At 46.1% G+C, this 14236-nt stretch overlaps 1 protein-coding gene across 15 annotated transcripts in view; it reads left to right on the top strand.

The window, feature by feature from the left end:
* IRF2 (interferon regulatory factor 2) overlaps positions 1–14236 on the top strand; it is a 134504-nt gene that overhangs the window by 59082 nt on the left and 61186 nt on the right. For 14 of the 15 annotated variants that reach the window (XM_054553407.2, NM_001134006.1, XM_063723243.1 and 11 more), the window contains 1 exon segment: positions 9801–9918. The exons of the other annotated variant lie outside the window; for it this stretch is intronic. In XM_054553407.2, coding sequence (XP_054409382.1) covers positions 9801–9918 — 118 coding nt within the window. 15 annotated transcript variants of the gene reach the window in all.

The raw sequence follows: 14236 nt of genomic DNA, 5'->3' as shown, positions 1-14236 counted from the left end.
GCCAAAGTTGGGATCCTATTAATGACTCATATTCTGCCTTGTAAAGACAAGTCACAGGACCTCTGCGGAGTGTGTCATCTTTCTTCCTTTGCTTGTGTCTTCTGTGCTTTACATGTTTGCTCTTCGGCATGTATCCACTTGCAGACATAGGTACACAGGGCCCTGCCTCATCCCGTTTCTCTGGGAAATTTATGAATGAAGTCACAGATTCTCACTGTGCTCGGCAGGCTGAGGCCTCCATCTGGCCACCACAGCCATTGCCAGCGGTCATTTTGTGCCAGCTAAGCTCCACAACAGCTTATGTCTCATACTATTAAGTATATTTTCAGGCTATTAAATATACTTTAATATGTATTAAATGTTATAGACCTCTATAAAATGTATGAACTGTATGTTACAGATATTTCGTCACAGGCCCTTCGGTGGGGGACAGAGTGGTCAACATCAGCACTCTATCAGCACAGCTCTCAATGGCTGCCTTCTGTCCACTGTAGAATCATCTCTCACACCCCACAAGGGTTTTCCATGGGATCCGCGTGTGTGTGTCAGCTTCTCACTAGGCTGTGTCGTTTGAACTCCCCTGCAGTCTGAGGATCTTTGTGCATAGATTAGGTGGCCCTTGTTAAATAGTAAGAGAAGAGCCAAATATGCCCCACAAAACTGGGGACAAGCTTCAGTGGCTGAGCAGAGAGCAGACACTGCGGTCACAGACCCAGGGATCTCAGAGAGATTGTTGAGCTCCCTGGCCTCCCTTTGCAGATGAAGAAATTTAGGCGGAGGGTGTTTTTGCAGTGATGCTTTCAGTTTCACTTTCACTAGTTTTTATTTTTAACTAAATTTAAATATTGTACTGTATTAAAGTCCTAATTTTGTTTTAACTTTGCATTGTGGAAAGATTTTATGCACATAGGAAGGAGACAGATGAGTAAAATTTATCCCATAGGCCATCATTCAGATTAATTTTAACCTTAATCAGCTCCTGGCCAGTTTTGCTTCATCAATAGCCCCTCCCGTTTCCTGACTTCTAACATGAAATTGCAGCCCTTCAACCATTTTTGACTTACAAAAGTCATTTATTTATTTAATTTTTTTAAAATTGAGACGGAGTTTTGCTCTGTTGGCACAGGCTGGAGTGCAATGGCGCGATCTTGGCTCATTGCAACCTCCGCCTCCTGGGTTCAAGCGATTCTCCTGCTTCAACCTCCTGAGTAGCTGAGACTACAAACACGTGCCACCATGCCCAGCTAATTTTTGTATTTTTAGTAGAGATGGGGTTTCACCATGTTGGACAGGCTGGTCTTGAACTCCTGACCTTAAGTGATTCGCCCACCTCAGTCTCCCAAAGTGCTGGGAATACAGGCGTGAGCCACGGCACTCGGCCCCAAAACAATTTTTTATAGTTCAGCTTTTTTTGAACTATTTTTTGGAATTTGGAGCAAATTCCTAACCTCATAGCATTTCTTCCATAATAGTTCAGTATATATATTTAAAAGATAAGTGCTCTGTAAAAAATACCATGATGTCATTACTGTACCTGAAAAAGTTCATAGTAATTTCTCAATATCAGTGAATATCCAGCCAGTGGTCAGAGTTTCAGTTGTTTCATACATGTTATAACATTCGTGTAGTTTGTTTACTTAAATTAAGACCCATATAAAATCCACATGTGATTTTTGAATGTCTTTTAAGTATTTTTTAAGTATATATGTTTCTCCTATATTACCTCTTAAAACAATTTTTTTTTTTTTTACAATTGAACAAACCTAGTTGTTAGCCATATCATTTCTCACAGTTTGGTTTTTTTTTTTTTTTTTTTTTTTTTGAGACAAGGTCTTACTCTGTCACCCAGGCTGGAGTGCAGTGATGCAATCATGGCTCACTGCAGCCCCACCCTCCCGGGCTCAGGTGATCCTCCCGCCTCAGCCTCCCTCTAGTAGTTGGGTCTACAGGTGTGTGCCACCAACCATGGATAATTAAAAAAATTTTTTTTTGTAGAGGTGAGGTCTCATTCTGTTGCCCAGGCTGGTCTCAAACTCCTGGCCTCAAGTAATCCTCTTGCCTCAGCTTCCCAAAATGTTGGAATTACAAGTGTGAGCCTGGCTGAGTTTGCATTTTTAAGGCCTACATTTTGATTCATGTTATTTAGTCAGAAAAGCACAGCTTTCTCACACATGTGTGAGAATTTGCTACAATTTCAAGTGTGATTGAATCGTATTTACTACTATTTTCCCATTATCTAGCTCAGTGCCTGGCCCAGAACAGATCACTAATACATACTTGATAACTGAATAGATGCATCTGCATTTGTTGACTAAATAGATGTATAAATAAGTAGGATATGTGGGGTGGGAGTGAGGGGTTTTCCATTAGGATGCAGCTTTAATTTCATAATCGCAGTTAATGGAGAATTAAGAATGGAGTAACAGATGTTGCCTTTTCAGGACACTTTGCTCACATGTACCCACTGTATTCCATCTAATGCCAGATGCCAATGATGCTAAGATGCACTGTTATTTTATGTATCTCTTAGAAAAACTGCTTCCAATGAAACCATGACACGTAATGGATTGAAAGGCGTGTCCTCTTTCAGGGATGTGGCAATGCGAGGAAATGTACATCTTAGTAGTTCATGCCATGTGGTGGTCCCATTTGTCCGGGATCTCTACAGCCACATCGGCACTAGCGGTGTCTTCACATGGCCCTAAAATGAGCAGGTTGTGGAAGGCACGGTCCTGGGTGGGTTTGACCATCCTGGCCCGGGGAAGTAAGTGAGAGATCCCGTTAGGTGCAGCCGTGTGGGTCAAGACCTACCTTAGCCAAGTGTGTTTTATGAAATCCTTGTGCTATGAAGATATGATTCATACCGGAAACTTTTTTCTTGAAAAGACCTGATTCCTTCAGCAGAAGGCAGGTGATTCATTAGGCCTAAACACAGCCTAACTTTTGAATTTAGATCTACTTGCATTGTGCTTTACAGTGTAGCAGGGAAGCTCAGAAGAGGCCATTGGGCTTCCCCAGTTCTGTGCTTCCTGGCTGTTCAAGCTATTGTGTGGACTCGGTGTCTCTGTAGAGTGTTTGAAAAGTGAACTCCCCAGGGCATCTGGAATTGGAAAGTCAGAGGACAATTACTAGCTATTAATATGTTACTTTTTAATTGTATATCAAAACACCCAAGCACTGAGTTAATATATCCTGTGCAAATATACTAAACCTACTTAGTCTATCCAAATATGTAACTGGATACACTATGTAGGTTTCTTCTACTGAGGAAATTTGTCTTTCATATGGTAACTAGGTGCGAAAATTTGCTGTTGAAGCAAGCTTTTCCCAAGTTGAAGTTTTAATTAGCAAACAATGTTTACAACATGTAGGCCAAGTGTTGGAATTTTCTTGGGGTCACTTATGATTTATCTCCATGCTATATGTCCCCCAACAAATAGTCTCCCCGAGACTGAAGACCAAGGCCCATTGGCCATGTGGTATGTGCAGAAACGGCCTCCGCATCCTCTGACATTTCACTTTGTGAGCATATCCCTACAAACTCAGTGAGCCATGTTTTCCTTGAGCTAAGCCCCACCTGTGTGGTGGTAACTGGGTATCTAAGGAAATAAGAACAACAGCTGGGTACAGTGGTACATGCCTGTCCCAGCTACTCAGGAGGCTGAGGTGTAGGAGGATGGCTTGAGCCCAGGAGTTCGAGGCTGCAGTGAGCCGTGATTGCACCACTGCACTCCAGCCTGGGCAACAGAGCAGGACCCCTTCTCCACCTCAGAAAAGAAAGAAAAACAATAATGAGAAATCTTGGATTCTACATCATCAGTGCATGTATATGTTTCAGAAAATATCATGCAACGGTTTGCTCTGTGAGACTTCAGACAAGGCCAAGAACAATAAGAATAGAAGTAGTTAAAACAGAGGGGTGCTAGCTGATATTTTTGAGCTGATTCCAAGTTCCCAGCTATGATTATTGTCTCACTGAGTTCTCCCTGTGATGGGCAGGTCATTTGCCTTTTATACATTTAGGAAATGGATGCACAGAGAAGCTGATTCATTTTCCCAAGGCTGCATTGCTTTACAGAGCTGAGATTTGAATCCAATTTTGTCCACCGGGTGCCTTGTAGCCTTTGGGGCCTAAGCCAGGCCTTGAGGGGTGGACAGGGTCAAACTGGTCCTTCCCCAGCACTAGAGGCATCAGGAATGAAGGCCTGGAGATTACAGTTGGTTTGTCTTTCCTGGATGAGACAGGAAACTGGCTTAATTAGAGTAGGAGTTTGTGTGAGAGGACAATGGGAAATACAGGCATGTAGGTGAGGTGAATAGAAATGGGTACTTCCTGCTTCGGAGGGTTGTTTGCAGCTGAAACATATGTGCCTTGAAACTGTAAAGTGCTTCCAGATCAAAGTGTTAGTGTTATGAAGGAGACAGAATTGGGAAGGGCTGCCAAAGTCGCTTGGAAAAGATCAGGCCTGGTCTGTATTCGTTCTGAGCACAGACCTATGGTTAGAAGTTATAGACAAGCAGATAGGGGTTCGGCTGCTCTTTCTCATAGAGCTGTTGGCTCTAACAGTGACATGAGCTGGATTAAAACACGGCACACTCCCTGGCAGGGCTGCTACTGGAGTGATCCCTTCACTCGTTGGAAGAGGTCTTCAGTTTTTAAACTTTAATCAAATGAAAACACACGCCAGCAACTCACTTGAAAAACAGGTAAGATGAGAGATGCCCTGGGTGAAGCAGGTTATCAGGCTTATTCTGCCTGCCCGGGATCCTCACTTCCACATGGTGGAAGAGCTCGAGGGACAGTTTTACGGAACGAGACACAGTTGAACTCCTTGGAGCACACTTAGAGCAGGCGGGAATTGATATGTAAGGGAGGCCTTTCTCTGCGGGAGGGGAATGAGCGGGAAGCAGGAGAGATGCTGTGGAAAGATGGTAGCTGGTGCCAGTGGCATGGAGGGAGGAGACGTTTCTCCAGAAAGTGGAAAAGGGTACGGAGGATGCAGATAAGAGTGGCCTGAAGAGGAGGCCCCGGCGTTTTGCACTTTCAGAAGGGAGTGTTGGGAATGGAGGTCGTTTTGTGGAGAGGGTGTTTCGCTTTGGACATGCTGCCTTTGAAGTGACAGAGAGCCCTGAAGGTAAATGCCAGCTAGAAAGTTGGAGGGTATAGCACTCGAGTGAGTGCCCAACTGGCAGATGTGTGGTCATTTACTTGAGAATGGTGTTGGTAGCTTTGGAAACTGATGCCTTCTTTAAGAGATGCAGACAAAGGCCCGCGGAGAAGAGGCAGAGAAAAGTGAGCTAAGGGAAAAAGTCAAGAGGGAAGCTGCAGTGAGAGAAGGGAGGAAGAGAATGACGATGGCCTTATTCCAAGCAAGGAGCAGAAGGAAGGTGGTTCTGGGACCGGGCAGGAGTCCCCAGCCTGTCTTACGAGAGCTTCTGTTCTCAGTGGCATTGCGCCTCTGTGCTGGGTGTGTGCACTCGCCAAGGTCCAGTTCCCTGACCTACTTGTGAAGTCCAGCTGTCAGCCTACACGTTCTGTTAGCAGAGACCTAGAGATGCCCTTAAATTTGATAAATCTGGCTTCAACGAGACTGGCTTTGCACAGATGAATTAGAGCATTTTGGAAGGTGGGAGGTGGGCTGGAGGCCCATTAAATGGGGCTTCAGGGACAAGGTACATTAGCACAGGGTTGAGACAGCATGGGCTCAGAGCAGAGGGGAGTCCCTCTGCTGTCCTCTAACTCTGGTCCATCCCCAAGCCCATTCAGCAAGTGTAGTTTCAAGACCAGCTAAAGGTGTATTATTTTACAACTCTAAAGAAGTGTGCTCCTGCCCCTGAACTCTCTCTTGTGCCAGTTTGCTTTTGCTCAAAATCCCTTAAACGAGAGACCAAACCTTGGATTCTGTAATTATAGCAAAGGTTCTTGAGCGTCAATGTTTGGCGGAGTTCATGCACCCATGTAGACCAACCCTTGGATTCTATAATTAGAGCAAAGGTTTTTGAACATAAATGTTTGGTGGAGTTCATGCACCGTGGAGGAGTCTGGACCCAAGCAGAGTCTTTTTATCTTTGGAGCAAGGGGAGAAAATTAAAAGCCAAGAAAGCTATGGGTTACTTGATTTACAGAAGAGCCTCTATCTAAAGTGAGAAAGGGAGCAGAAAGAGGGGATGTGAATCCTGGCCAGGATGAACCGGGCCAGGTTATGGTGCAGCAAAGTAGGAGGAGTTGAGCGAGGGCAGGAGTGGGGCATTGGGGGTCCAGGAGAGGCTTCGGGCAAAGAGTGTTCAGGGCCTGCAGGATCTCTGTGTTTATTTTACATAGAGAACTCCACACCCCTTTTCTTCATTTGAGATCCTTGGATTTTTAATATAGCTTAGATTTAGATATTCCTACTTCTAATCATTTCAAAAATTTTGACCCAGTTTAGGGAAGATCCTTCTCTCCTGGGCCTGTTCTGCACCCTGGATGGAGGTGTTTCAGGAGGTGCTGGCTCCATTTTACTGTGCCATTGACTGTACTGTCTGTCCAGAGTGACGGTGTCAGTGAGATGATTGGCACTGATAGCTCTGAAATGACAGGGTTTCTTTTGAAGTGGAGTGAGGGGAGTAACACAGTGTTTGCAATAGTCTCTCCCAGCCTCCATCGGTGGAATATATGATGCCATTATAGAAGTGGTCAGTGCAGGATACAGGGTAAGAATGGAGAGAGTAGAAGCCTGGGCATGGTGGCTCACGCCTATAATCCCAGCACTTTGGGAGGCCTAGGTGGGCAGATCACCTGAGGTCAGGCGTTCAAGACCAGCCTGGCCAACATGGTGAAACCCCGTCTCTACTAAAAATACAAAAAATTAGCCAGGCATGGTGGCAGGCACCTGTAATCCCAGCTACTTGGGAGGCTGAGGCAGGAGAATCTCTTGAACCTGGGAGGTGGAGGTTGCAGTGAGCCAAGATCACGCCATTGCACTCCAGCCTGGGTGATAGTGTGACACCCCGTGTCAAAAAAAAAAAAAAAAAAAAAGTATGGAGAGAGAGTAGAACAGTGTTCAAAAGAGTGTCTCAGTCTCCACTGGAATTAGGGCAGGATACAAGGGCTTCTTAAGACAGAAAGCTCCTGGAATTGAACCATATTTTGTGACCAAAGACAGAGTTCAGTTCTGGTGTCTCCACAGGCTAAAAGTAGCGTGATCTTGGAAAATTAATTTAGTCTCTGAGTCATCGTTTTCTCAAGTGATGAAAGTATCACTTGTCACTAATTAAACTGTAGATCATGTGTAACACCTAGAGGTCTTCAATGGAGAAATCAGAATTAATTTAGCTTTTTAAATATATGCAAGCCTGACTGCCTCATTACTTTTATAAGAAACCTAGAAACAGAATGACTGAAAAAATAAGGCCAGACAGCAAAGGAAGCCCATACAAATGAGCAATTCTCTCGTCACTTCTTCAGAGGCCTGTGCTTAGTTCTTTTTGAGGGAGTTGAAGAAATGGAGGTGGAATAGTGAAAGGTGGGGCATGACTCGGGGTGGGGAAACTGACCAGGGGTCATTGAGGACGCCGTTGAGAAAGGAGGCTGCTGTTGGAGAGGTGGAGAATTGCAGCAGTGTCAGACAGTTCAGGCCGCCATGGAGGGACAGCATGGTCCATCAGAGGTCAGAATATGGGGCTGGGGGAAGGGATGTGAGAAAAGGCCATTGGATTTGGGAGAGCACAGTTTTGTTGGTGACCTTTGGTAATGGTGAGTACTTATTTACTAATAAGTGCCATGTACGTAGTTAGCTCATTTAATCTTCACCTTATCCCTATGACGTGGGTCCTATTATTGTCCTCAGTTTACAACTGTCCGCGGTGCCCTAGGGTGGCTTACAGAGGTTAAATAAGGAGCTGCAACTAGTGAGGAGTGGAGGTGCCAGGCTTTGCTCCAGGCCCTTCTGATTCCAAAGCCCGAGCTCTCAAGACCCTTCTGGGAGCTTGATTCTGCAGGTGGAGAGGAAGCAAGACCGCAGGAACTAATGGGGGCCCAGGTGGAGAGGCGAAGTCCGGAAAGGCAGACAGCGGGTCGGAAGTTTGGTTGTGAAGGAAGGGAAAACCTGCTGACTCACCCAGGTCACAGGCAAGTGTTTTTTTTTTTTTGGTTTTTTTTTTTTCAGAAAGGGCAGACTTTTTTTTTTTTTCTTTAAGAATCAGGCTCTCACTCTGTCACCCAGGCTGGAGTGCAGTGACATGATCATAGCTCATTGCATCCTTGAACTCCTGGGCTCAAGAGAGCCTCCCAACACCGCAGCCTCCCAGGTATCCAGGACAAGAGGCGTGCACCACCACACCCGGCTAATGCTTTCATTTTTTGTAGAGACAGGGTCTTGCTATGTTGCCCAGGCTGGTCTCGAACTCCTGGGCTGAAACGATCCTCCAGCCTCAGCCTCCCAAAGTGCTGAGATTCCAGGGTGAGCCACCGTGCTTGGCCCAAGAAAGGGCAGACTTCTTATTTAGAACTTGTAAGAGAGAAGAGTGCAAGATGCTGGGGGAGAAAGGAGTAAAAATCGTGCCCGATAGGGATGGATGTTCTGGGCCTGACCTTGTGTTGGACCTTCGGGACATCTGGTAAACCAGGCAGTGTATGGTTTATTTAAAAACCGAGCTGTACAGTGGAGCGACGCCTTTGAAGTCATTAAGGTGGGAGTTTGCCAGGTGGGATTATGAAGGAGGAAGTTATTTCCCCTCCTTCCGCTAGTGACTTTTTGAGGATTTTGGGGGGATTGATTCCAAGTAGTGTATAAATAAGCTGATAAGAACACCCACCATGTTTCAGAGCCGACTACTGTTGACTTTTCCAAGCACAGTCACATCTACTTGCATGATCCTCTGCTTCCAGTCCTGTGTTCCTTCTGCTCTCCACCCTCTTCTGCTTTGGATTCCTTGGGTGCTGTCCTGCGTGGCTTTTGTCTGACTTGATTGCTATCGTAGCAGCAGATGCAAACTTACCTTGAGAGCTGAGTGTCCACAGGCACCTTAGGGCTGGCTTTTGCAGAGCTGTTTAGCACAAGGGAGTGGAGGGTTCTGGTGCACTTGAAATAAAGCACACATTTAGAGCTCCAATAAGGGAAAGGAATTTGTTCTCATTATTTCATTAGTGTGCACGTGCAGAATTCTTGGGCTGGATGAGATATTCAGCCACCTGAAGGGCATTTATGTGAAGCCCATGGTGTGGGGTTGCCCGGCTGCACTCAGGCCAGGGTGTGGCCCTCGTGATCAGCCAGCCATCCAGTGCAGGGCCTCAGGTGGCCAGAGGCCATGGCAAAACTTATCTGCAGAGAATTCATCTACAACTTCCTTTGGGCTCCTGTTCTTGGGCCAGTCACTGAGGCAGAGCTTTTCCTAAGAAATAATTATGAAAGAGGTAGCATGATTCCTCCCTTAGGAGAAAGCCAGGCATTGATTCTTTTGAGCACCCCCTCAGAGGAGGAGAGTGTAGAATCCACGCAGTGCAGCATTTTACAGAGACAATGATGCAGCTCTGCGTAGCCCCAAAGCTATTGTCTGCAGGTGGAAGCATTTCCTAAAGGCAAGCCAGATGGGCCAGTACTGTCTCCTTGAAGGAAAATGGAAGGAGCTGAATACCCAGCAGTGTACCCTGGGCAGAAATGTGCTTAAAACAGGCCAGTTTAAAGAAGCAGGGAATGAATGTATTCGGCAGCTGAACATGACCCTAGCATTAAAGAAAGTAGGCAGAGGGTCGAATTTCAGCTAAGAGAAGGGAGGGGAAAGGAAGTGTTCTCAATTCTTTTTTCTTTTCTTCTTCCTAGCAAGAACCAGTTGAGTCATCTCTGGGGCTTAGTAATGGAGTAAGTGATCTTTCTCCTGAGTATGCGGTCCTGACTTCAGCTATAAAAAATGAAGTGGATAGTACGGTGAACATCATAGGTAAACTGTTTTGACGTCTCATTTTTTATATATACCAGCAGCCCCCTGGGGCCTAAAATTTGTAAAACAGTGAACTTCAAATAACATAGTCAGTGGGAGGAGGTCTTGGAATCATCTCAGAATGCAAGTTCCAGCCCCCAGATTTCAAGGCTGAGAAACGAAGGCTTTTGAGGATCAGATAAAGGAACTTAGATGGGTCAGCCTCCGTGGAAGAAGGCTGGGGTGACCTCCCAGGAAAAATGTTTGTTTCCCGGCGGCTCGTGGCTAACGATCCCAGTCTTTCACTATTTGGTTCACATGGACAAAAGAGTATTTATTTAACTCGGGAACCAAGGAGAGGGAAGATGGTCCTCGTGAGTCCTCTCAGCAACTGCTTCCTGGCAGACAGAGAAACTGAGGCACAGAGACATGTTGCCAAAGGGCCCACTCTGATTCAGCAGATATTTTTGAGCACCTTCTGTATATGAGACTCAGTACTAGGAGCAGGAAATAGATGGAGGAGGCCCAATTTCTTTTTTATGGGGGGACAGAGAGAGTAAACAAAGACACCCCCGGATAACTACAGTGTTACCATGTGTGGTAAATACTGCAAAAGAAAAGAAAGGAGAGAGAAAAACCAAGGCACCAAATTTAGATTGGAGGTCTCAGAGGAGCAGTGTTTTCCCTCCTTCGTAACAGTTGAACAACTTCCAGATGTAGCTAGCTGCGCCCACCCCCGAGGAGGGCAGGGTCTTTATAATGAAGACATGTCTTCTGATGTTCCTTCTCTCCTGTATGGCCAGATGCACAGGTGTAGTGCCCAAAAGGCCTCAGCCTGCTTTCCCTTTAAGGGGAAGGAGAAGAAAAAACTCCTTTTTATTTTTACTTTCTTTTAGCATTGAATTTTTGTTGTGTGTGGTGACTTCTGTTTTTAGGAAACGGAAGAAGCCAGCAGCATGCTGAATTGTCCTGACAGGCCTCTGCTGGCCTCTTGCCGAGGTTAGCAGTGCTTTTTTTGTGTTGAAACCATCTCCCGGGCAGTGTAAAAAGTTTGCAGGTGCAGACATTCTGTCTGACCGGCCTCGGCAGTGCTCTATAACCCTGTTGTGTTTCTTGATAAAACACAGCCCCACCCTTTAATAAAGCAAAGATAGCTATGAAACCAGAGAGTCTATTCATTACTCTGGAGTAACTAGAGCAGTCTGTGGTGACTAGACATACGGTAATTAGGAAGTCATGGAGTTGGGATTTTTGTCTTAATTTTGGCTGCTCAAAGTGCCCCCTGTAGGATATTCTTTTTTTGGGAATTGTTTCCAAACTTGCCTGTCTTTATCTATGGTGAAACTCAAGCGGCTTTTTAAGGCAAGCCTGCAAACCCAAGTATCAACATGGGCTCCTGAAGGCACAGGAGAGCAGACTCACAGCTTACTGACCAGTGTTAGGGTCCCCACGAGGGCCACCCAGTTGAACTCAAGGTTGGCAGACTCTGGCCCCAGCACTTGCCGTGGTTTCAGGATGGCCAGAGGTGACACAGGGCTGTGGAACCCTGGGTCTTCATCTCTTCCCATATCCTTTGTTTCCCCTTCTTTTTGCCATATTTTATTGTGCTTCAGATAGAAATTTTATTTATAAGATTAAAAGTAGCTCTGGGGCTGGGCGCGGTGGCTTATGCCTGTAATCCCAGCACTTTGGGAGGCTGAGGTGGGTGGTTCACGAGGTCAGCAGATCAAGACCATCCTGGCCAACATGGTGAAACCCTGTCTCTACTAAAATACAAAAATCAGCTGGGCGTGGTGGCAGGTGCCTGTAGTCCCAGCTACTCAGGAGGTTGAGGCAGGAGAATCGCTTGAACCCAGGAGGCGGAGGTTGCAGTGAGCCGAGATGGCACCACTGCGCTCCAGCCTGGGTGACAGAGCGAGACTGCCTCAAAAAAAAAAAAGATAAAAAGTAGCTCTGGGTGAGTCTTTAGATGGAAGGCACCACCTCTTAGGAGATCACCCACGCTGTGAGCCGTGCCCATGCCTTCTTCCTGGAAGCTGAGTTGTTCACCCCTTACGAGAAGGGGCCTGAGACAAGGCATTCGATTTTATCCACAACCCTAGACTGCTCTTAGCAAGATGAAACTCCATATGAGATGTGAACCCTTACATCGCAGTATGCTCAGACACAGAACCCACAACAACATACTTTATTCTTGGGCTGTATTGGACCTGGAGCGCCTGGGCACTGAGGTGAGACTGTGGGGCCACTCCTCAGTCACCAGGTGCCAACCGAGAGACCTGGGCAGTGGAGTTGGGCTGCTGTGTTTTCAGCCTTAAGAAGTTTTTATTTACTCAAGAAAGCTGCCATGTTTTTGTGAGGCTATGTATTATCTTCTCCTTCCCTCTCTCCCTGGCTGCCGCTGCCTCATTTATAATGAACTGTCAGCTCCTCCCGTCTTCCCTCACTGTACTTCTCAAGTCCATCCCCTTGTTTCTGACACTGTGTGTGGGCCTGCCTTGGCTGTCACCTGGGCTCTGCTTCCATTCTGCTCCCCATTTATTCTTCTCACAAAATAAAGAATGCCAGTGTCATCATGTCACCACTGCCCCTAAGAGAAGGAGTTGAGTTCCCCCAGGTCCCCGGGGTCTGGCATGACCTAGGCCCTGCCCACCACTTTCATACCTGTCTTTGAACTTGAATTACTCTGAACAAGTTAAGCTCCCTGTGGCTGCTCACAGAGACAGTGAGGTTGGTGGTGGGTCTCCTTATGGTGGAGCTGTTGCAAAGGCTTTGTCCACAGGGCACAGTGAGGGGTGGATATGTGGCAGTTCCAGCAGGAGGTATAGCTCCAGCGCAACGCGTCTCATCCACACTTCTGCTCCCAGATTGTTGACCCTTGAGACATCGGTTACATCTACTGAGTTTTTTTTTTGAGACCGAGTTTCACTCTGTTGCCCAGGCTGGGGTGCAGTGGTGCAATCTCGGCTCACTGCAACCTCCGCCTCCCGGGTTCAAACGATTCTCCTGCCTCAGCCTCCCAAGTAGCTGGGATTACAGGGATGCGCTGCCATGCCTGGGTAATTTGTTTTGTATTTAGTAGAGATGGGGTTTCACCATGTTGGTCAGGCTGGTCTCGAACTGCTGACCTCAAATGATCCACCTGCCTTGGCCTCCCAAAGTGCTGGGATTACAGGTGTGAGCCACCGCGCCTGGCCTCTGCTGAGTTTTTACTGAGATACATCCTGTGCTTCCCTTTGTGTAGTAGCCTGAGATGCTGTTTTCTCACGGGGTGCAAGGTGCACGCTGCCCCGTCCCACTCTTGCCTCCTCCTGCACTCTGTCACCCTGGTGAGGTGTATGCAGCCTGTAGTCAGGGACAGCCTGGCCCAGGCACCTGCAGATCCCTGTCTCGGAATCACCGGCCCCGCAGTGACTGGCTCTCTCGCCGTGGCTCTTGAGTGCCTAAACCAAATCATGGCTGTATTTTATACCAAAAGAGCACGAGATTAGAAATCAAAAGACATGGGTTCTAGACCTACTTCTGAAGTTTTTTATTTACCATGTGATTTTGGGCAAACTCCTTAATCTTTTGAAATTCAATTTCTGTATAGATTGGAAATAATATATAATTATAAAATGGAAATATTTAAAATTATATAGAAAATGGAAATAATCATACCGATCCTGCCCATCTCACAGAGTTGTTGTGAGGATGAAGTGAAATGTACAGATAAATCACTCTGGGGCTAGAAGGGGGTAAAATGATATGTTATGATTCTGATATTACCAAAATCATGTTAAAATATATTTGATTAAGAAAAGTAGCCTCCATCTGTGCTGTGTCATCAAGGCTGGTGTGAAGTTTAACTCCTGAAACTTTCAGAGGGGTTGGGGGAAATTTCCCTGCATGATGCTCTGCTGATGGCCTGATTTTATATGCCTGCTAGTAAGTTTCATTCTTGACTCTGCAGCTACCTGGGTGACCTTAGCAATTTGCTTGAGCTGTGGGTTTCAGCTTTTTTCAACTGTAAAATGGTAGGACCAAACCACCTCCAAGGACCCCTCTGTTTCTAATAATCTGCTTTTAAGCACTTTCTCTGAGGCGTGGGAGCAAGTTGCTTTCTCAGGTGGAGACCTACATTAAGTCAACAATTGCTAATAAAGTGAGAATGACCTTTTAAAGAATCAAACCGGTTCATCAGTAACCAGCCATAAATAATATTGTTATAATTCTCAGCAACTAGATTCAGATAAAATTGCATTCCTGTGGGTGACTCTTTTCAGATGTGCTGACTTTAATAAACTGGAGAAACTTAGTGGATTTCTAGTTCTTCTGTTTGAGAATTTCCCTGGCACAC

The sequence above is a fragment of the Pongo abelii genome, chromosome 3 (genome assembly GCF_028885655.2).
Source record: "Pongo abelii isolate AG06213 chromosome 3, NHGRI_mPonAbe1-v2.0_pri, whole genome shotgun sequence".
Classification (NCBI taxonomy): Eukaryota; Metazoa; Chordata; class Mammalia; order Primates; family Hominidae; genus Pongo; species Pongo abelii.
Note: the sequence above shows the minus strand (reverse complement) of the source record. Positions and strands in the feature narration are given on the sequence as shown.